This window comes from Notolabrus celidotus, chromosome 24 (genome assembly GCF_009762535.1).
Source record: "Notolabrus celidotus isolate fNotCel1 chromosome 24, fNotCel1.pri, whole genome shotgun sequence".
NCBI lineage: Eukaryota > Metazoa > Chordata > Actinopteri > Labriformes > Labridae > Notolabrus > Notolabrus celidotus.
The window spans coordinates 1,784,717-1,805,207 of NC_048295.1; the positions used below are offsets into that span (position 1 = coordinate 1,784,717).

At 41.8% G+C, this 20,491-nt stretch overlaps 1 protein-coding gene across 8 annotated transcripts in view; it reads right to left on the reverse strand.

Moving 5' to 3' along the window:
• LOC117808181 (fibronectin type III domain-containing protein 4-like) overlaps positions 1-20,491 on the reverse strand; it is a 67,825-nt gene that overhangs the window by 12,995 nt on the left and 34,339 nt on the right. For 3 of the 8 annotated variants that reach the window (XM_034677744.1, XM_034677741.1, XM_034677748.1), the window contains 3 exons: positions 12,552-12,730; positions 9,960-10,600; positions 2,395-2,510 (listed from right to left, as the gene is read on the reverse strand). In XM_034677744.1, coding sequence (XP_034533635.1) covers positions 2,395-2,510; positions 9,960-10,077 — 234 coding nt within the window. In that variant the 5' untranslated portion in view covers positions 10,078-10,600; positions 12,552-12,730. Of the gene's footprint in view, positions 1-2,394; positions 2,511-4,712; positions 4,786-9,959; positions 10,601-11,010; positions 11,035-12,551; positions 12,731-13,217; positions 13,497-20,491 lie in introns of those variants that run through there. The other 5 variants (XM_034677743.1, XM_034677742.1, XM_034677747.1 and 2 more) reach the window with 5 other exon arrangements.

Below are 20,491 nucleotides of genomic sequence, written 5' to 3' on the forward strand. Positions count from 1 at the left end.
ATAACCTCAGTGAAATGTGTTTTCATTGCAGACTGACCTTCGATCCTGCAGGTGAAGATAAAGTTTGGTTTGAGAGTTATTTTTAGATTGAGAGAGGAGTCGGCAGCTTAATACTGTTCTGCAGAAAAGTGCATCGAATAAACAATCTGCTCGGTTTTGTTCTGTTTGCAGGTTAAAGAAACATGAAGAGACGCCTACAGATTATCTGCAGGAGCAGTGCGGAGTCATTTGATTAACGTCCGCCCACATGTGCACGTCAATCATCACTTTACCTTCTGTGTGGGGTTTAAGAAGCAGAGTAGGGTTTATTAAGAGTTTGTGCGATTCTAAAATAAAATCTCACACTAGGTTACCTCCCTCATGTGTGTGATTGAAAGCTGTGTTGCGTAATGTGTGAATCTCAGCAGGCGGAGGAGATCTTGCCGCGGTGGGATTTGGAACAACTTCAGATGAGTGAAGGAGGTCTTTGTGCGATTCACTCGTCCCGCTTCTCCTTCACAAAAAAACAGAGACTCAGCTTGTCACGAAAAGATAATGCACATGAAGTAATCTCCTGCAGAAGCCAGTTTGTGCGTCCAAATCGAGCCTAAAAATGGTCATTTTGGCTTCTTTTTTGGGCCTTAGATTTTCTTCCAAGAAAAATCCTGGATGTTTGCTTGATTGACAGATTTCTGCACTCTTTATATAACTGCCTTTTTGCATCTTTTGATGACTAATAAACAGAAAATAGGATCCCCGTAAACAAAGTCGCCTGCAGATGCCTGCTGCCTCTACCTGCACCTCTCCCATACTACTTTTCTCTACATGAGGTTATGACAGGAGATGTTTTACACTCCATCCTCTGTTTTTCCGTTAAAATGCCAAGAGGTTGATGGATTATAAGTCAGACGAGAGGCGACTTTAAAAAGATAAATAAATGAAAAACAGAGTCGTTTGGCAGCTCCGCCGCCGAGGATGTCTCTCCTGTGAGACGAGACCCAGCCAAATAATTTCCACTAATGGAGACGACTCCCACTCGGAGCTCGTCTGATGTCTGATTCTGCTTTATGCCAGAACAGTGGGAGGTAAAAACTGATTAGGATGAACCAAGCTGAGTGAGCAGGCGGTGTTACAGGAGACGTGAGACGAACATAATGAGGTGATTTATTAGCAGAATTAAATTAGAGATGTCTGGTGGTTTACAACCCGGGGTCCTTGTAACCTCCTGGGGACTCTTATGAAGGTGCTGAGAGGGTATTTGGAAAGATTGTGTTGTAGTTTTGTGACTAAATACTCAAAGAGAGAGTCAACTGAGCTGTGACTTTGAGTGTGTGAAAAACAAAATAAGGGAAGAGGTCTGAGCTAAAGTTAGAGATAGGTATGTTTGCTGAAAGTGATAGAAAAGTGGTTGAAACTACATTTGTGTAAAATAAGCTTAAAGTCATAAATAAAAGAGCTTTATGCTGATGTGCATAAAGCTGCAGTTCCTGGTTGGCCCCAAAAATCAAGGAAGTGCAGCTTTACAGCCTAATTCAACACATTTACAGCTTGGTACTGATACAGATACAAACTTGGAGAAATGAAACAGAAGAAGAGGCTTCAGCGTGGATTATTTAGAGGAAAAAGTTAAGAGTACATCACAGCGTCAAATCAAAAGTGAAAGGATGACAGCACTGAGAGAGACACACACTAAAACAAACAGCTGCTCCTTCAGAACCACGGACAGCACCAGAGATTTACCACCCTGTGTTTCCTCTCATTTTCTAAACACAGTTTCCTTTAACAATAATTGTCTTATTTTTCTTGCTAATTGGAGACTTAAGAGTCCCCGGTCCTCTCAAGGCTGGAAACTTTTCTAACAAGGACATAAAGAGTAGTTATGTCGTGACCCTAACAAGCTTTTCAACAAGTTTAACGTCTGTGAGAAACTCCCCTGACACGGCCAAACTTTTAGAGGAGACACCCCTCAAGCCCTGTCCTCCTGAATGACGCAGCGCTTTAGAAAATCCCCCGTGGACACCGGGAGACTAAGTAACAGCAAAGAGTCCACACCCCAGGAGATAAAAACAATCACAAGAAATACATAATTCAACTTCAGGGGGGGGATGTTTTTTAGCCCCAAGCGTGGCAGTGATCCAAGTTTTCTGGGCAGAGGCTTCATAATTTATATCCCTTCAATTTGTATCCCTGAAAAATTAATTGGCCTTCAACCAAACGAGCGCGCAGACAAAGAGAGGTTCAGATCAGGCGAAATTTGACGTGTGACGGATTGACTCCATTTAATGAGCAGTCTGACAAATTATTTTCAAGCTTTTTGAGGATTAAACCAATTAAGAGAGCTCAATCTGAAGCTCCAGGCATAAAAACACACACACGCACACACACACAGATAAAACACAGACTATATTACTGTACCTGCTGTGAGATGGCGTATCCGATGACAGTGTCACCCTGAGGGACGTTCCAGGTCACCATGGCAGAGTGTGCCCTCAGCTGGGTCACCGACACGTTCACCGGGGCCGCCGGCACAGCTGTGGACACACACACAAACACACACACATATTTAATGTTTGTCAAAAACAAAGAGTACAACATTTAGCATGTCAAGAAGCTAATAAAGCAATCTGTGTGTCCTCTGAGTGTCCTGCTTGCTATCTAAACGCCCTGAACACACAAACACACACACACAATCACACTCCATCATATGTTTGGTCTGTTTCATCAGACGTCTGTCCTCACTCTACTTCAGCAGGACGCTGGTGAGGACCATTTTCACCTCCACCCCGCTTGCTGTGAATCACTGGACCGAGGTGTCAGCTAAACGGCTCCACTGTAAGTATATGGTCATGTGCACAGATGACACTCACACACACCCTCACACACACATATATATTAAAGCTGGTGTTAATGAATCTCTGGAGGAAGATTGAAACTAATGGGAAGTATCTGCTAAGAGAGAGATTTTTTTAAGCTGCTAAATCACCAGTAAAAGGATGAGACCTCTGGAGAGAGAGGGAGGAAATAAGGAGGTGAAGAAATGAGAGGAATGTTTCTTTTGATTTCCTGAAAAAAAAATTATAAAAGGAAGAAGAGAAGAAGTGAAACATGATTAAAGAGAAACATAAAACAAGGAGGGAGGAAGACAAGAAGGGAAAAAACAAGAGGATAAAATGTGAAGAGGACATAAAGAGGTTTAAGAGGATAAACTTAACAAAAGAAAGACATGAAGCAAGAACAGAGAGAAGAGAGAAAAATAAATCAGAGGGAGAGAAGAGGCAGAAAGATAAACAAAAATACAGCCACAGAGAAAAGACATAAAACTGGAGGAGAAGAGAAGGAAGTCATAAACTGTCACCGGCAAAAGGCAGTAAAAGAAACAGAAAAACAAAACACAAGAAAAAAGACAGGACAAAGAAAAAGAATAAAGGTGTGCAAGAAGGAAGAAATTGGCTTAGACTTTCTGATCGGCCTCATCATTATGATCTCTGTCAGGTAAAAGGAATAACACAGATTATCTTGTTACAGTGACAGATGTCAGAGGACGCAGGTGAACATGTCCTTGAATGAGTGTAAGGATGTGAGAGACTTTGTACCAGTTCTTTACATTTAATCCTTTAGTCTCCATCTGAATTACTCCCACAGCTGCTTAGGTTTGTTTTTTGTCCATGCAGTATTCTTGAATCTGACTGCCGCCTTTTTTAAACTCAAACCAAACTGACAGCAGCAAAACCTCCTCTGTGCTGAGAACACTAAGAACACGGCTCATTTCCAGGGGTTGGAGGCGGCATCACTGACACTAACTCTCCAAACGGGCCAAAAAAACACAAATTCAGTGTGATTTCAAAGTGAAAGCATCCAGTGGAGCTCCGTGGAGCACCACCATGAATGTCAAACGCTGTCTGAGGCTAACGATGTGCAAACCTGAGGCCCGCCTGCCAAAAACTGTCTCAGTCCCTTTTCAGGAAAGCTCCTCTTTATTCCTTCCACAATGTGATCTGTAACAGAGTCCAGCTGGTCTTCAATGTGCCCTGTCTGCTTCAGTTTGTCACCCTACATTTCCCAGCATGCCCTCTGATAGCGAAGGCGTATGAACCTGTTGCACTCAGCACGAGTGGGAGGGCTGAATGAAAGCAGTGAGGAGCAGAGAAAGTGGGAGTTTTTTTCAGTTGAGAAAAAAGCAGCATGTGTGGCTGCAGTGCATGCTGGTCTATTTCCTGACTCTGTGGGCGTAGGAACTGGCTGCTGCGTCTGTTCTGTGACTAAAACCCCTCGCTGTATAATTATTAAATGTCCGTGATAAACAGCCACTGCAGAACCATGCTCTGGATCTCTGATTGTGAGGAAATGACTCAGACTCTGGTGTTAACAGCTGCATATTTTACATTTCTGAGTCACTTTAGCAGATTATAATCAGCACTTTGGAGGCAAAGGTATGTAGAAAGCAAAATATTACGACCACAGGAGATTATTAAACACCTTATTTTGACTCCTTGTTCAGAATAAGCTGCGACAGAGGACTTTACACCAGACTGTGAAGACTAGCTGCAGGGATTTGGAACATAAATACCTGTTGATTGTTTCTGCAGAGGAGAGTCAGGGAACATCAGGAGGAGAGAGTGGGGAATCACATGCAACAAAGGGCCGAGGTTGGACAGTATAGGTGGTCACAGAATGGTCCAAATGTAACAGTGAATGGTCTTATAATAACTGCTGCAAAAGCCAGAAACGCTTACCTATCATCTGCACATTCATGTCCACATACTTTAGGAGCTCAGGCATCTAATTATGAATTTGAAGGGGATGTTTCTGGAGGATTCAGGAGAACAGACATTCAGAAATACAAACATATGTACATATATCACAGACAAGCAGAAAAATCTCAGCCTCCACCTACACACACACACACTCCTCAGAGAGAAAACCACACTGAGAACATGTGCACCGATCACCACAAATGACAGCAACTTCTCCACCTCGAACTCACATCACGTCACGGCTGCTACATCCCAAACCACTTTCATCTGCCAGAGCACACACGCAGAGCACACACGCAGAGCACACACGCAGAGCACACACGCCGAGCAGACCCCTGCGATTACATTATACACACTGAGAGAGGAGTCAGGAGAGAGTCGAAGATGAAGAGGAGGACAAGAATATGACAGGACAGGGAATGAATGAGTCAGAGGAAAAAATAAAAAAAGATGAAGAGAGAGCAATTATCTCGGGCAGGAATCACGGGATGGGAGAGTGAATTTTCAATCTTGTGGTTTGGAGGGAGGAGAGAAGATGAGACGAAGGGCAAAGTGAGACAGATGGATGAAGCAGGAGGGGCAAAAAAAGATCAATGTTGGAAAGAAACAGAAAGAAACAGAAAGACCCAGGAGGAGGAGGAGGAGGAGGAGGAGGAGGAGGATGTAGATATTGATTAAATGATGAAATATAGCAGCTCAGGTGAACATAAGAGCACACACCACTCTCATGTGCCCTTGTTTTGTCCTTCATGATTTCAGCTGGTTTGTTCAGATTAATTTTTCATGGCCGTTCATAATTTTTTTAACATTTCAGGAAGCGTTCAGCTCCTTCCTCAGGTCTGTTTGCCCTTGATGAAGCCACATTAAGCATGCCTAAAGTCTCCCATCCTAAATGAGCTTCAACTGATAATTCTATCTCTACAGACAAAATGTTACAAATATAGATCTCACCTTGCTGTTAACCTTCTTCATCACACAACACTGATGGAAATTATGCAAAGAAGTGCCCTAAAAACATACTAGAACAGCCAATGGATGACCACATGGAACAAATGCATATAAATATCAATGGAGTATCGGTTTTCTTTCACATCAAACAACAATTCTCCATCACAACAGATCTTTCAGCGACCACCTATCAGTCTGGATCACTGTATTCCTCTGACAAAGCCAACAGCCAATCACAGGATAGGATTTTGAGGTGGCACCCGGGGTGGTGTGTTTACTGAAGACTTCCCTCATTCGTCTCCCTTTAACTGGCCCACAGACATCTCCAAAAACACACCTCACAGTTTGATCTTTCCACACAATACCCCCTTCAGTTCCTGCACAAAGAGGCGGACAAAAGCTTCCACCACATGTACCCTCCTTATCAAATCCAACCTGCAGCCCCTCACAACACAACAATGAGTGTGTGAACAACAACGACAGCAACAACAGGCCTCGTGACAGAGTGTTTACATCGTTTCTCACAGAGTGGAGTATTCAGTGACGTACGACCCGGAGCGGACAGTAACTCATAAATCACTGTGGAGAAACAGTCTGCTGATACACTCAGACAGAATAATCTGGCTAATGGCTCCACACCACTCACTGAGACTCTGAGTGTGTGTGTGTGTGTGTGTGTGTGAGTGAGTGTGTGTGCTGGAGATACAGTTACAACCTGTGAATGCTGATTAAGATTAAGTCAACCTCTTACATAAGGACAAGAACACACTGAATCATACAGATGGTTGCACTTTTTCAGACGGATTATTTGGATCTCTGTGGGTGTTCTGTCTCTGCTGCGGTCACTTTGGCTCTCCTTGAAGACTCTTTATGTCTTTGTTGTCATTTTGTGTCTCACTGTGTCTCTCTGCACGATTTTGATCTGTTGTGTATCCTTACAGTTATGAAGTAACTTTGCAACTCTCTGTCGTCATTATGCATCATCTATTGGAAGTATTTCTTTAGACTTTGTTGCTTTTTTGTCTCCTCCTGAAGTTGCTTTGACTTAAATGTGTGTGTTTGTTGCTATTTTATGAATCCTGGTCATTTTGTTGACATTTCAACACATTTGTTGTGTTAACTGTGAATCTGTTTGGGGATGTTTTGAGTCTTTTGGTGCTTTGATTGATTTTACAAGAAGAAATATTGACAAACAGAGACTCAGGATGAAGGCCCTTTTCAGCCACAGGCACTTATCCCCTGTAAGGCCCACACAGTAATCATTCCATGAGTTTGAAACATGAGTTAACATGACATAACAGTTAGTTTTTAAATGATTAACTTCCTGTGGGTCATGTGAAAGTTGCTTATCATTCTGATTAATGACTATATTATGCAAAAAACACTTTTGAACTGCACCCAAATGTCAGCAATTAGAGGAGAATTTAAATTTGCGCTCGAACGGACAAATAAAGTCACGTCCCACAAGAAACTGCAAGAGAGAGCTCAGTGAGTTTCTGTGCAGCAGCAGCAGAGCAGTGATGCTGAAGACTGAAACAATGCCGGGAGAATAAAGTGAAAGACAACAGAGACGCAGGGCTCATCGAAATCTTCAGGCGGTCTGTGAGAGTGAACAGAGAGAATAAATAATCAACACTGAGCGGAGCGGTGATGTGAACCAGTAGAAGAATGTTCCTGCATGAATAAGAAGCATGTTGACCTGCTCTCTCTTAATAAAGACCTCCGAGAGTCGCAGTCGGTGCATCTTTAACATCCCCGATGAGCTGCTAAGCCTCGGCTTCCTGCTTTGAAACCCTTTCCAAAAACACTTTTAGGTTTTTAGGTTGGAAAATAAACCGCCTGCCAAATTTCCACCTGGGAACAAAGAGGTTTAACAAAACCTGGAGTTGGATTACAAATCTGACAAATTCTATCCTCTTAAATATGAGGATTCATTTCTGATTCTGCAAACAAATACACATCATGAATATTCTCAATGCTTGTTTAACTTAGTTAAATATTCCCAGAGCATTTGACCTAACTGCAATGTCATGCTGCGTCCTCAGACTCCAGCACTCTGATCAACAGGTAGCTGCACATGAGGGAAAACAATGTTACCCTGTTTGTTTCTTACTTCTGGGCTAATAACTGAGGATACAAGACAAAGTTACAGTCATGCACACAAGACAGACGAGTATCCTTGCAAATGAGCGACAATGACAAATGTCAAAATGTTGCAGAGCTGCAGGCTTGCACTGAAAATATTGATGCATCTGCTGTTTCCTGAGACCTGCCATCAAAACAAGTTCATAAGAAGTGGAAAGACTTACAGTAGGTGCAAGACGACTCTGTTTTTTTCTGTAGTAGATCAATATCTCTAAACTGTTCTCAAATCGAATGGTATGAATGATTTAAAAGCCAAGAGATGTACCTCCAGGATTTGTTTAAAAAAGCAACAACAAAACTGAAAATCAGCTTCAAGGGTTCAAGTTTCCAAAGCCTTCTGCTGCAGCTGCCTAAAGTTCCTCTTGATATAGGATTTGAGGAAGTTTCAATTTTCCCTGCAGTGATGTCAGCAGAAAAAAACAGTTTCTTCTTGGCAAGGTCAAATATAGCTCCAAGTTTTTACTGTGTTCGCCTGAAAAAAGATCTCCTGAAGTCAGATATGGATGAAAAGTAAAATAATCTGTGCTAAGATGTGTTTTGTCTTGCCTTTAGAAACATTTTCCAGTGATCTATCTTCGGTTCGGACACTGATCCGGCTGTTTTTTCCATGAATGAGATTCCTTGTTTCACCCTGAGGCAGAGAGCAGCAGGATGCAGCCTGGCAGATACGAGCCCTCAAGCGGGGAAGGTGAAGGCCGAAGTGGGGGAAAAATAAGAGGCACATTCATGGGATGAATCAATAGAGAGGCTCGTAAACGCAGATTAGCCGCCTGTTGGTGATGAGCCAAAGAGGACAGCGTTGATTTGGTTTCATTTGCAGATACGTAGCTTAGATTTTAACAATGGAGAAAGATAAAGACAGCAGGAATATGAGCGGTGGAGGGGTAATTTAAGTGCCTGCTGCAGCTCATTAAAGAGACCTGAGAGAGGGGGAGAGGTCGGTGGGAAATTCCAATCCCAGGATAAACATTAAATTAAGCTTTTGACAGGTTTACAACAGCTGTTTGTCCGGCTGAATTATGAGGAGTAAACACGATGCAGCAACCCTCAACACTCACCCCGAGTCAGACAGACGCAGCAGCGTGTTCGTGGAAAGCTGTGCTGCTGTCAGGAACAAGAAGCTCTCCATTATATGCCATCATATCGCAATATGGAGCATAAATTCAATGACATTTTCAGGGGTTTTCAGCCTCTGAACATCTAGATTTGGATAATCAGAGCTCCTCTCTTACCCTCAATATGACCTGTTTCCAAACTGTCAAGTGATCATCTCTTAAATCAAAGCCTTTCGACATTTTTATGGCTTTTCTTGGAAGTTCTTCGTCAGTTTTGACGTATATTCCTGAATAGATATCCTGATTTATTTGGTCTCTACTAGTATCCAACATAAAGCTATGTGGCTGCACAGTGGGAGTTGGAAGTGACTGAGGCACAAGCAGACAAGGAGGTGCATGAATCAATAAAACAAAGACTGGACAAATGGAAGACTGTGGCATTATATCATCAAAGATAATCATCATTTCGCCCTCTTTGCACAAAATGCAGCATCATTCTTGTCATTTCTTCTTTTCTATGGCTTTGTATAGAGATATATTTCAAACATATCGGACATTTAAGGACAGAAGGTTTCATTGCTTGAGGAAACTTGAATTGGAACGACTGAATGAGGCTTAGATTAGAAAAATTAGACTAACTTTGACAAGTACGAGGATGCTGAGCCGAGGTGGAGCTGCACCAAAGGCTTAAAGAACACACAATATCAACATACCTACCTCTGCATGACCTTAGCTGCTCATTTTTGAGTATTTAGGATGATATTTATGATAATACTGCATCATGAATTGGTTTGTGCATTTATTTATTTGGGTTTAAGACAGTGACAGGTTTTATTTGGTCTATAATTGTTTAGTTTGCAAGTCTGTTACAAATGATGTGGTTTTGAAATGTCATTTTTAATTAGGGGCTCATGCTTCATTCTTTTAGTTTAGTTACTCTAAATGAAATCTCAGCTCTTTCTGAATCATACCAACAGTTTTGACATTAAGAAGTGATTTTAAACTTCATTTAAATGCATTAGAATCTCATTTATAATAACAATAGACCCCCAGGGAGTCAAAGAGGTATTGTACTCACTTGCTCCGACCAGCTCCGGTGCCTGCCAGCAGGCCATCAGCAGCAGCATCAGCCCCACGTCCAGGTGAAGAGACGCGGTCATAACCTTCTCTGCCTCCGCACACCTCTGCCTCTTCATCACTCCTTCTTCTCTTCCTCCTCCCTGTAACTCTCCTGCTTTTTTTTTTAACCAGAAGTTTCCCTCACACGCAGGGTCACAACTGTCTCCTCATCAGGTCCATCTCCACCACCGTCGCGGGTTTGATCCCCAACTTGCACAAACTGGGTCAGTAGGTATGCAGATTAGGAGTCAAATACTCTGAATGTCTTCTCCTCCTCCTCCTGGGTGTCAGCAGAGACGCGCATGCAGCAGAGGCAGATTAATCCGGGAGAAGCTAACAGGTTGTCCTCGGCTCCGTGTGCGTCTGGTGGGTTTGATTTGCGTCAAATCTCCTCTTTGAGACGCAGAAATTCTCCTTTTAGCAGCTGGAAAAGGTCGGGGGAGGTTTCAGCACCACAGACAGCTCTCATGCACGTCCAGCACCCTGTTGTCTCTTTGCGAGCTGCACGATTCTCTCCAGCTGCTTTAATCTGACAGATTATACCAAGCAAGCTGCCTCAGAAAATGTCTGTCTGCAGGAGATTCATGGGAACTCCTCCACCTAACCACACACACACACACACACACACACACACACACCACACGCATAAACACAGCACGAGGCACGCACGAGACTGACGTTAAAATGCTCCCACTACACCGAGCGAGGAGGAGGAGGAGGAGGAGGAGGAGGAGGAGGAAGAGGAGGGAGGGAGAGGAAGGGGTGCGCATGTCATCACCCTCAATCACCTGCAGGCTGTCAGTGATAACTGTTGATAATGTAATCAGATTACACAGACTGCAGTATTGGATTAAAATAATCCTATAACACATAATAAAGTGACACAACAGCCTTCAGTATTTATACTACAAACACACTGAGAAATCAATCATGAGTAAAAGCCTTTCATACACAATAATTGATAAGTACAGCAGAAGTTTGCCAGATACAGCATGAGTAAATAAACTTACTTTGTGCTCAGATGTTTCCTTCAGCTGCAAAATATTAAAATATCACTACAGTAAACAATCACAGATAATACAAGATAATGCTCAGAGGCTTGGTTTATCTATCTGAGTCTTACAGAAGCCCTCTGGTGACATTTAATAGGAAAAGAAACAAAGTGTGGGCACCGGAGTTTATGAAGCAACAGCTTGAATACTCTGAAGCCACATTTCTGTCTCGTGACACTATTTATTAACCACAACAATTATCCTCAGGCCACCAAATCCCATTTCAAGACCACAACTTACCTCCTGGGCACCACTTACTCATGTCGTGGTCATGCTTTACTATTTTTGTGGCTGCAAATTACTAATCTTTTGAGTTGTTCTTTTATTATCAAATGTCACCAGAGGGGCTCCACTGAACAATCTGAAGAGTTTCAAACTATCACATTTATTACTGACAGGAAGGACAGTAAACTAACCGATGATGCCTTTTTAATGCAGTCATAAATCAACATAACATCTCTGTTACAGTCAGAGAAGCTAATGAAACCTAACCAGGTTACTGGTTTTCGGCATCTAGCAAAAGAAAGAAAGTTATGTTCTACTTGTTACATTTATTTAATGAACGTTATGATCAGCATACGTCCATAAAACACAGGATAGAGCAGATCGACCTTGCTCCTAAAACTACTTCCATAAACAATAGACCCCTGAAAAGCCTTCAGTGTGGTGTTTACTGGCATTGCTCCCAGATATGATGTCAAAACAAAATAGATCTTCAGTACAGCGCTGGTTTAAGACCTGCAGGGGCAGCAGTGACAGATTTCACACGTCATTAATCTTTAGCCACAGGATCATTTCACCCCTTTTTTTTTTTTATCCCCCTCTGCAAAGTCACACTGTACTGTTTGACTTCTGTGACATCGCACATTGATTCAGGATCAGAGGCAGCGTGGGGTTTTCATTCGGGATTTTCTGGGATCAAGTGGAAATGTTCAACAACCTTCAGAAAAGGGTGATCTAGGAAGAAGACTTTCCATAAGAAGCTAAAGAGGTTTTTTTGTGAAACTGCAAAGAGGGAATGTCAGAGTAAGACCTTGGAAGAAGTGCAGCAGATTCTGCAGGAGTACAGCAAAACTGTGAGGCTGCATGCAAGCTTTGTAAATCTGGGACATTAATGTGTTTTATTTTCTATTATTCTCCTACAGCTGTGCTCCCCTCGCCTTCATTTGTTTTAATTGATTGCAGCTGTGTGCAGCTTCGCTATCAACCAACAACACTCAAAATCAAGAAGCTTTTGCATAATTTTGTCAACACAATATTCATAAAAAAACAGATGAATCAGTGTGTAACACTCCATCTGTTTGTGAGAGCAAGTCTCCATGTTTCTGGTCTTAGAAAAGTGTATACTTCACCACACTTGATCACTTTGGCATAACTTTTCAATAAGTGTCTTTTTGCTGCTGATTTGTGTCAAAAAAGACAACAAGACAATAAACACAAGAATACTCCAGCAGCAACCTAAACACAAAATTACTTAAAATGGAAATGACGAACTGTACCTGTGTGATTTCTGCAATAATTCACCGAAACAGAAGGATGTGGAGAAGCTTGAAAGTCTTCGGGGTCAAATATCAGAAGAATAGAAGAACCTTTTCAGTATTTTCTCTTGTTGATGTGAGACCTCCTCGTGATATCTGCTCAGGACGCCTCCTGCACGCCTCCCTGTGGCGATTGTTTGCTGCAGCAGGGAGGAAAAACAAAAGCAGGAAGATGGAGAAAATGCTGGAGGGTCGAAATACCCCATCTGGTGTGGGAACCCCCCCTGCAAGATCTGAATCATCCTGTGACAGCAGAAAAGACTTCAGCGCTGCACAGAAGCAGAGAGCAGAGAACAGAAAAGGAAGTTTAAAGGTTTCAGACTGGACAACAAACTGAGAAACAAACAAAAGCAGGAATTAATTAATCTTGAGCTTTTAAAATTGAGCTACATTTAACTTACATTTTGCAGAATAAGAGCTCACAAGAAACTTTTGATGAAGCAAGAAAAATGCTGCATCACATAATACAGATACTGTCATTAAAGAGGCATGCATGCTTAGATTTAGTTCTTTTTTAATTAAGAGGCTCTTTGAGTGAGAAGGGGAGCTGGTATCACTATGCTGCAACCTATCATCTCACCACTAGACGTCGCTATATCCCACACACTGCTCCCTGATAAACCTTACATTTAGTTCCACTGGTTAATCTTGTTTCTTTTCTTTTGTAATGAGGTTAACGTTGGAACCTGGATGGATTTCCAGCTTTGGTTTCCCCCGGTCATCAATCACTAACTCTGAAACTTGTCTGTTTAATGCAGCTGGAGTTTCTTTGTTGTTAGAGTTCCACTTTGCTGCACAGCCTGATGAGCTGTCCTCCCTCTCTGTCTGCTCCCTGAAGGGCTTGTTGGCAAAAGTCACTCCCGTGTTGTTTGTGTCAGTATGCTAATGTGATTCTGCTGAACAATGCTGCAAGAAACAAGCAGAAACAAAAGCCCTGAAGTCAAGGAGCAGAGTGGAAGGATTAATAGAGAATATGCCTGGAATAAAAAACAAAACAGGATAAATCAAAACAGAGACTTGATGTATTTCATGCTGATTATTTGATCCTTTCCATTTGCCTGTTTACACTTTTTCTGGCTTTCATTTGGTGTCAGGCTTTAAAATAAAGCTTAGGTTGTCAGATAGATTTATGAAGCTGGATTAAAGATGATTATCAGGACATTTTTCATAAAGAGTTTTATAATGTTCTTGATTAATGCTGAGTTTATCTTTGCAGATGGAGAAATTATTTGATAATTGCTACGATCATAAAATATTTTAAGGCTCCATCAGATCATTTGCATGTTTATTATCCACAAGTGTGATTTAATTCATGGTGCTAATTAATAAAAGCTGTATACCTGACAATGAGGATGAATCCTGATTAATTCTGTGTACCAGATCTCTCCACCAGGGGGAGCTAGCAGCCTGCTGAATGTTATTTGTCCTTTGGCAAAGATGCCAAGATTATGAGTCAACCAACTTCAGATCACGTCTTCCTCCAGCAGAGCCCACACACACACACACACACACAACCACACACCACTCACGCACACACCCAGTGCAAGCCCAGTGAAACGAGGCCAAAGCACATCACCACACATGCAGAGATACAGTATGACTTGTCTGTGCTTTTGTTTAACCTTGTTAGGCTGTAAAACATGAGCAATCAAGAGCGCAGCTTCAGGGGCGGTAACTGGATGCAGCTGGAGTCAGAATATTTAATATATTTGACGCCTGAACCATCACAGCAACAAGCAAGGAGTGAGATGCAGTATTTACAAAATGCACCAAAGTAGCAACTGATGGCACTAACTGGTGGTGATTCATGGGGAGAAATTTACTGTTTGCAATATCCTGTCGGATGGCAAACCCCAGACGTTTTATAACACAGGGTTTACTGTTTATTTTGATTTGTTGCACGTTCACAATGAAAATCATAACATGCTTATTCATCAAGGTTTAATGTTTGCTGTCTTAGATGAGCATAGTAGGTCTAAATCTTAAGGGAGAGCATCAGGGGGAGGTTCCAGATCATACATGAAAAGTTGAAGCAAAGTAAAGAGATTGCCACTTAAGTCAGAATAATCCTCTGGAGACCACGAATGTCTGCACGACTTTTCCTGGAAATGTATCAAACAGGTTTAGGGACATATACACAGAGCTAATGTCAACCTGCAGAGTCTGCAGATTCATCCTCTGAGGAGCATGAGTTCAAAAGATCATCTGGCTTATACAATTTATTAAGAGCTGCATTATCTTAAAATATTCACTGCAACATGTTTACTTAACACGCTTGATGAGCCGTGCCCAAACTCTTCTTTTAAAATCAAATGAATAAAAATCTGTGTTTAAAAAAAGCACAGAGCTGCAGGGTTCATTGGAATTTGTCACAGCTGAGTGGATCCTGCTACCTTTCAGTTCAGCCTTAAATATGTGAATGCAAATTAAGACACATAATAGAAAGGATGAAGAGAATTAAAAATCACAAACACTCCTTGCTGGAGTCAGATATTCATGTTTTGCATGACCCCCTTGCTTTGTACTGTCTGAATTATACCTCTTGTTTTTGATTTTTCTTGCAGTTCACACGTTTGCATGGCTCAGAAAACTGCTTTTACTCACGGGAGGAGAGAATGGTTTGAAATTACAAGACCTAATTAGCAGAGAATTTAAAACATCTAATGATGGAAGCTAGCCATGCATGAGCTAACAAGCAGCTCCACATATGGCACAGCAGCCACGAGGAAAGTCAGGCTTGTTGAGCTGCAAATCCACTGTGTGGCGACGTCCATTCTGCAGAGGCTTTTACATAATCTGAGAGGAAGAAGCTGAAAATCTGAGCCAGACTTTGTGAAGAACTTTAAATGTGCAGCTTCTTTATTGATGCATGGATCAGTGTGTTGTAATTTAATACATGCATAGCTTGTCGTATAAACTGACTTGCACTGATGCAGTTTGTGTCTCTCAGACTGATCAGACAGCTCTTCTCTCACTCGTGTTTCTTGTTACTTGATGTTTTTTGGACTGGTGTAGGGATTTTGTGTTATGTCATGCAAGCTGGTAGCAATTTTAAAAAATCAAAAACATGGTGTGATTCTGGGAAGTAATGCAGCAACCATTTGAACAAACACTTCAGCAAATTCAGAGAATAAGATGTCACACATCGCCCACACTGTATGACTAACCAATTAGGCCCCAAGGACCAGCACTGAAATGTGTGCTACTGCAACAGAAATAACTGTTAGGAGACACAAAATAAGCAAAAAGTCATTCCAAATAGGAAAGAAACATTCATCAAAAGGAATGAAACAGAGAGAGACACAATACAGGTAGAAATAAATGTTAAATGGCTCTTCAGATGCAAACAAACCCCAAAGAGCCAAACTATAAAGAGCAATAAAACAACCACAACAACTATTAAGAGACACAAGATGACCACAAGGACACACAGATCCAGAAGAGGTAGAAAGTCCTTCAATCTGCCAGGATCTGAACTTGAACACACATGATTTTATTGCAAACCGTAACCCTAAATTCACCAAACAACCAGAGCTTCACCTCTTTTTATGTGATTTAGATCACATCTGGTCCTCACAAGAACAGGACGACCACAGAGGCGCTCAGCTTCCACTGTACAGACACTCAGATACACACACCAATATGCAAACAGCGACACTTCCAGTATATTCAGGGCATCAAGGCTTCAGTCCGACTGACACCCAGGGGAACTTGTGTCCTTTGTCAAAGCAACTGGTTCTGTCGCACTGGCAGCTTCAGCTACAAGGCAGAGTGTGTGTGTGTGTGTGTGTGTGTGTGTGTTTACTATGTGTGTGTGAACAGATTACACGGTACTCAAGGCAGACAGAATAATCACTGTTATTTGTGCTCTGTATGATTATCTAGCATGAACTACCATCCTGCATGAAACACAAACCTACTTCTCGTCACATTCGAATCGTTTGATTGACAGCTGGTCCGTAGCAACAGTGCAGATATGATTGCTTAGCAACAAGGACACAGAGTTGTACAAGTTGTATCAGCACTTAATCTGTCATCTCGGAAAAAAACAGGAACTGCAGCCAAAAAAAAGATTGCTTTATGTTGGAAAGGTGGACAGTTAATTATGAAGAAACCCAGTGCGTGAACACTTCCTGTCATAATTAATTTGAAAGAGCTGAAGCAAAGAAATTATCTTAGCTGAGCTTTTATTATATTAAATGATTGTATTTTCATCTTTCACATCCTGCAGATTTCAGGATGTAATGGGAGGGTTTTAACTCAAACCTGTAACTAATGTGTGGTAAACTGTATATCTACTGTATGAATGCAGCTTTCTTTATATCTCAAATAAATGCAATCTGGCTGTTTCAGTCGACCCCTCTTCCTCTTCAGGCCCCTGAGGTTGTCTTGAGTGTTTGTGGGTTACGGCCCTCTAACTTTGCTAACATCAAAAACTGTCCTTCTTAGGTTCAGCGATGTTCCTCCGTGTGTGTGCGAGGGTTTCTCGTCTGCAGCCTCTGGCATGGTCAGGTCCAATTTCTATCACCGCACTCTTTGGACAGAAGAAGAAAATGGTTTTCTCTGCCTCTGCAATGCACCAGCTTCCATTTACTCATCAATACAATTACTTAGGAGACCATGAGTCTGTCCATTTAGTCTTCTATACGTCCATCTGTGCATCGATTTCCATCCATCAGCGCTCTGTGTTGTAAATCATCTCAATCCCAGATGTGTATTCTTGCTCCGCCTCCCCTGCAGTAACCGTTCCCATAATCCCCTGGCTCATATCACTATAGTTCAGCACATGGTTGCCCTACTCATCATCCTCATCTGATTTCATAGCTGTATGTGCCCGGCATCTTAACATGTCAGATCTCATTGCATGGCACAAGTCTAAATCCTATCAGGATTGTTCCAGAGAGCACACGTGTCGATGCATTGTGTTGATTAAAATAGATTTCCGTCAAACTGTATTTGTTGTGACTCAATGCCGATGTTCTCTCCTGTATCACCATCAAGGTAATCCTCGGATTGAAGCAGGCACCCTGAGTAAGAATCATCACCTCTGTGTGCGTACATAGAGACAAAATACACCAAAACATAAAGCTAACAAGATATAAAAGTTCCTCAGCACTAATTATAAACTTTAGCAGCAAATGCAAATAATGTCTAGTAAGATTTGCAAGCAATGACTGATCTGAAACCTAAAACTGCCTCTTCATGGTGTCATTTAATGTAAAAGGGCTGAAACATAGCAACGATGAGATCATTTGATTTTGGTAAACCAAACAACAAAGCTTAAAAACACTAAATGGGCCACCAGAGAGCTGCAGAGATGAGTTATAAGTCTTTGTGGGTTAGTCCTTTCTAATGTCCCAAGCTGTGCACCAGCTGGATGGTGCAATATCTGAACAGTGGGTGCAGAAAAACTCAAAAACACTGGTTCATTAGTTTGAAGATGGAATGAGGTTTAGTAGGAGCCAAGGCACAACGCCATGACATCTGGCTGCTGGTCAAATGGACTAAAATGATTAGCTATCCTTGGATAAAAGCTATGCAAAGCTACATCAGCTATCTATCAATGCAAAAGCACATTTAATTTAATTTCAATATGTGAGATATTCATTGTCTACAGACAAAGGATAAAAACCAAAGACCCCCTTTAGATGGCTCGAAGGGAGGTCAAAGGTACGGACAGAAGGCTCAAGAAACTGCTGTTTAGTAGCAGCCAATAAAAAATGGAAGGTCATGTTTTCATTGGTATAATTCTGACACAACAAAGCGTTTACATGTGGTTCGATGGTTGTATATATAGCCTAATGTTAGAGATGTTCTCAGCAAAAGCAATTCACTTAGATGATGAGAAAAGATTAGGATTAGATTTGACAAAAAGGCTGAGGATTTGGCAAACTGAAAATAAAGCACAAGGATTATCTTCTGCTGCTTGAGACCATTTTTTGGGAAACAAGGCAGAGAGGAAGACTTTCCTTTAACATAGGATTTCTTTAGTCCTGAAACTTTCTGCTATGACTTCTTTATGTGTCGGGTTATTTAAGGGGAGGAAACTGAATCAATGGTTGTTGGAAATAAATAAAATATCTTCATGACTCGGAAGTTGTCCCTTGTGTCTGTCAAGTTTTCTTTGGCCGCCCTTCATAAATTAAATCCCTCTAAGAAAAAGTTGTTGCAGATTATGTATTGCATCTACATGGTACAGTATCTTGTTTATTTGTACATGCACAAAGCAGGAACACAGTGTTTGAGCCCAGAGGAGTCAGACACAGTCAAAGTTCCTCCCCAAACACAGGTCTATTCATCATCGGTTTTTGCCAAGGGGCAATATGTTTCCATTACTGGCTGCATTGACCACATCAGTGGAGGGGGTCGGGCGATATTTTCCATTAGGAACATGGAGTTGTTTTGTGTGGAGCAGCTTTTGAGTTAAAGAACGAAGGCTTTTAGAGCATGGTGAATGCATGCGGTAGGTTTATTGTTCCCGAGACACAAGAGTGCCTGTGTTATGGCTATCGGGGATAAACTAACCGCATTAAAGAAGTCTGTTAGGCAAATGGAAAAGGGATCAAAAGAGCCTCCATGTTTCTTTTTAGTACAGTTTCCTTTTAGTGTGTTAAATACCTTTCATACTCCAAAGTACTAAAAATATCCAGATCATCTTTGATCCTGAACATGAGGCCTTTTTTTGATTTTCTGTTGTTTTCAAAAATCAAGTTAACATCTTCCAGTTTAAGAGAAGGTTAGGGAGGTTCTTTATGAGAAACATCCACAGTGTTGGCTGGCTGGGGTTCAGCTCTCAGACAAGTGGTCAATGGTGACATGCTGTTAGTTACTAATGGAACTTCAACATCGATTGCAAAGAAAAGTCTGGCGGTTAAAACTCAAAGCCAATACGAGCCATCACTTTCCTGGTCTGTCCACTCTGCTGTACACACACGATGCCACCACTTTGCCTCTATGACTTTATATTTCTAGATTACTCCTAGGGTTTCTTCTTCAGATCAACTTTAAAATACATATCCACATGGACCAGCCTGCCTTCTGAAGGACTCATAGGAGTTTTTGATTTATTGAACTGGACTTTCAAATAGGTTTTCTAATGTTCTGACCCTGCTGCTCCACAGGATACACCTCTAAATATTAAAATAAAGTTCCAGGATGTTCTAAACCGCAGAAATCGTCAACACTTTCACTCTACATGGGTACAAACGGGGTCAACTTGGCCCCCTTTTGTCGCCATGGTCCATCAACAATCAGTTGGATTGACTGCCACTGTGATCTCCCTCACTCTCTCCTTCACGCCCTTCCGCCTCCATTAGGACCCTGGCACCCTGATAGGACACATGGATGGCTATTAGGACAAGCTCTGGTAGGGATGGGGTGGTAATAAGAGTATGGGGGGGGTCTATACTCGTGCTGGATCAGGCAGGGTTCATCACCTTGCTGGAGGCCATGGGCGGGGGGTTAGTCAACTTATAGGACCCTGGGAGCGGCCCCAGCCCTTTAGTGTGCCCATAATCTGCCATCTTGGTCCTAAACTCCCAGACTGCACCTCTTCTCTCCTGGTAAGGAGCTTCCCCACATCTTGACCGGTAAGCAGTTTGACCTTTGACCTGAAGAAGCACTACGTTGATTGATAATGTTTGATCCCTGACAGCAAACAGGACTTATTTTAAAGATTTATCCTGAATTAGAGATCTTCAGATCAAGAATACCCTCAGCTTATTGGGCAGAGAATATATAGGATTTTATTCTTTCATTTTTGATTAGCATGGTCTTGTAATTCATTAAACCTGCTCCATCAAACAATATGTGACTGACTAAATGCCGTTTCTCAAAGGACTTAGAACAGAGCGCATTTAGCAGTAACGAGGATTAGACTTCACTCAATTATACAAGAATGT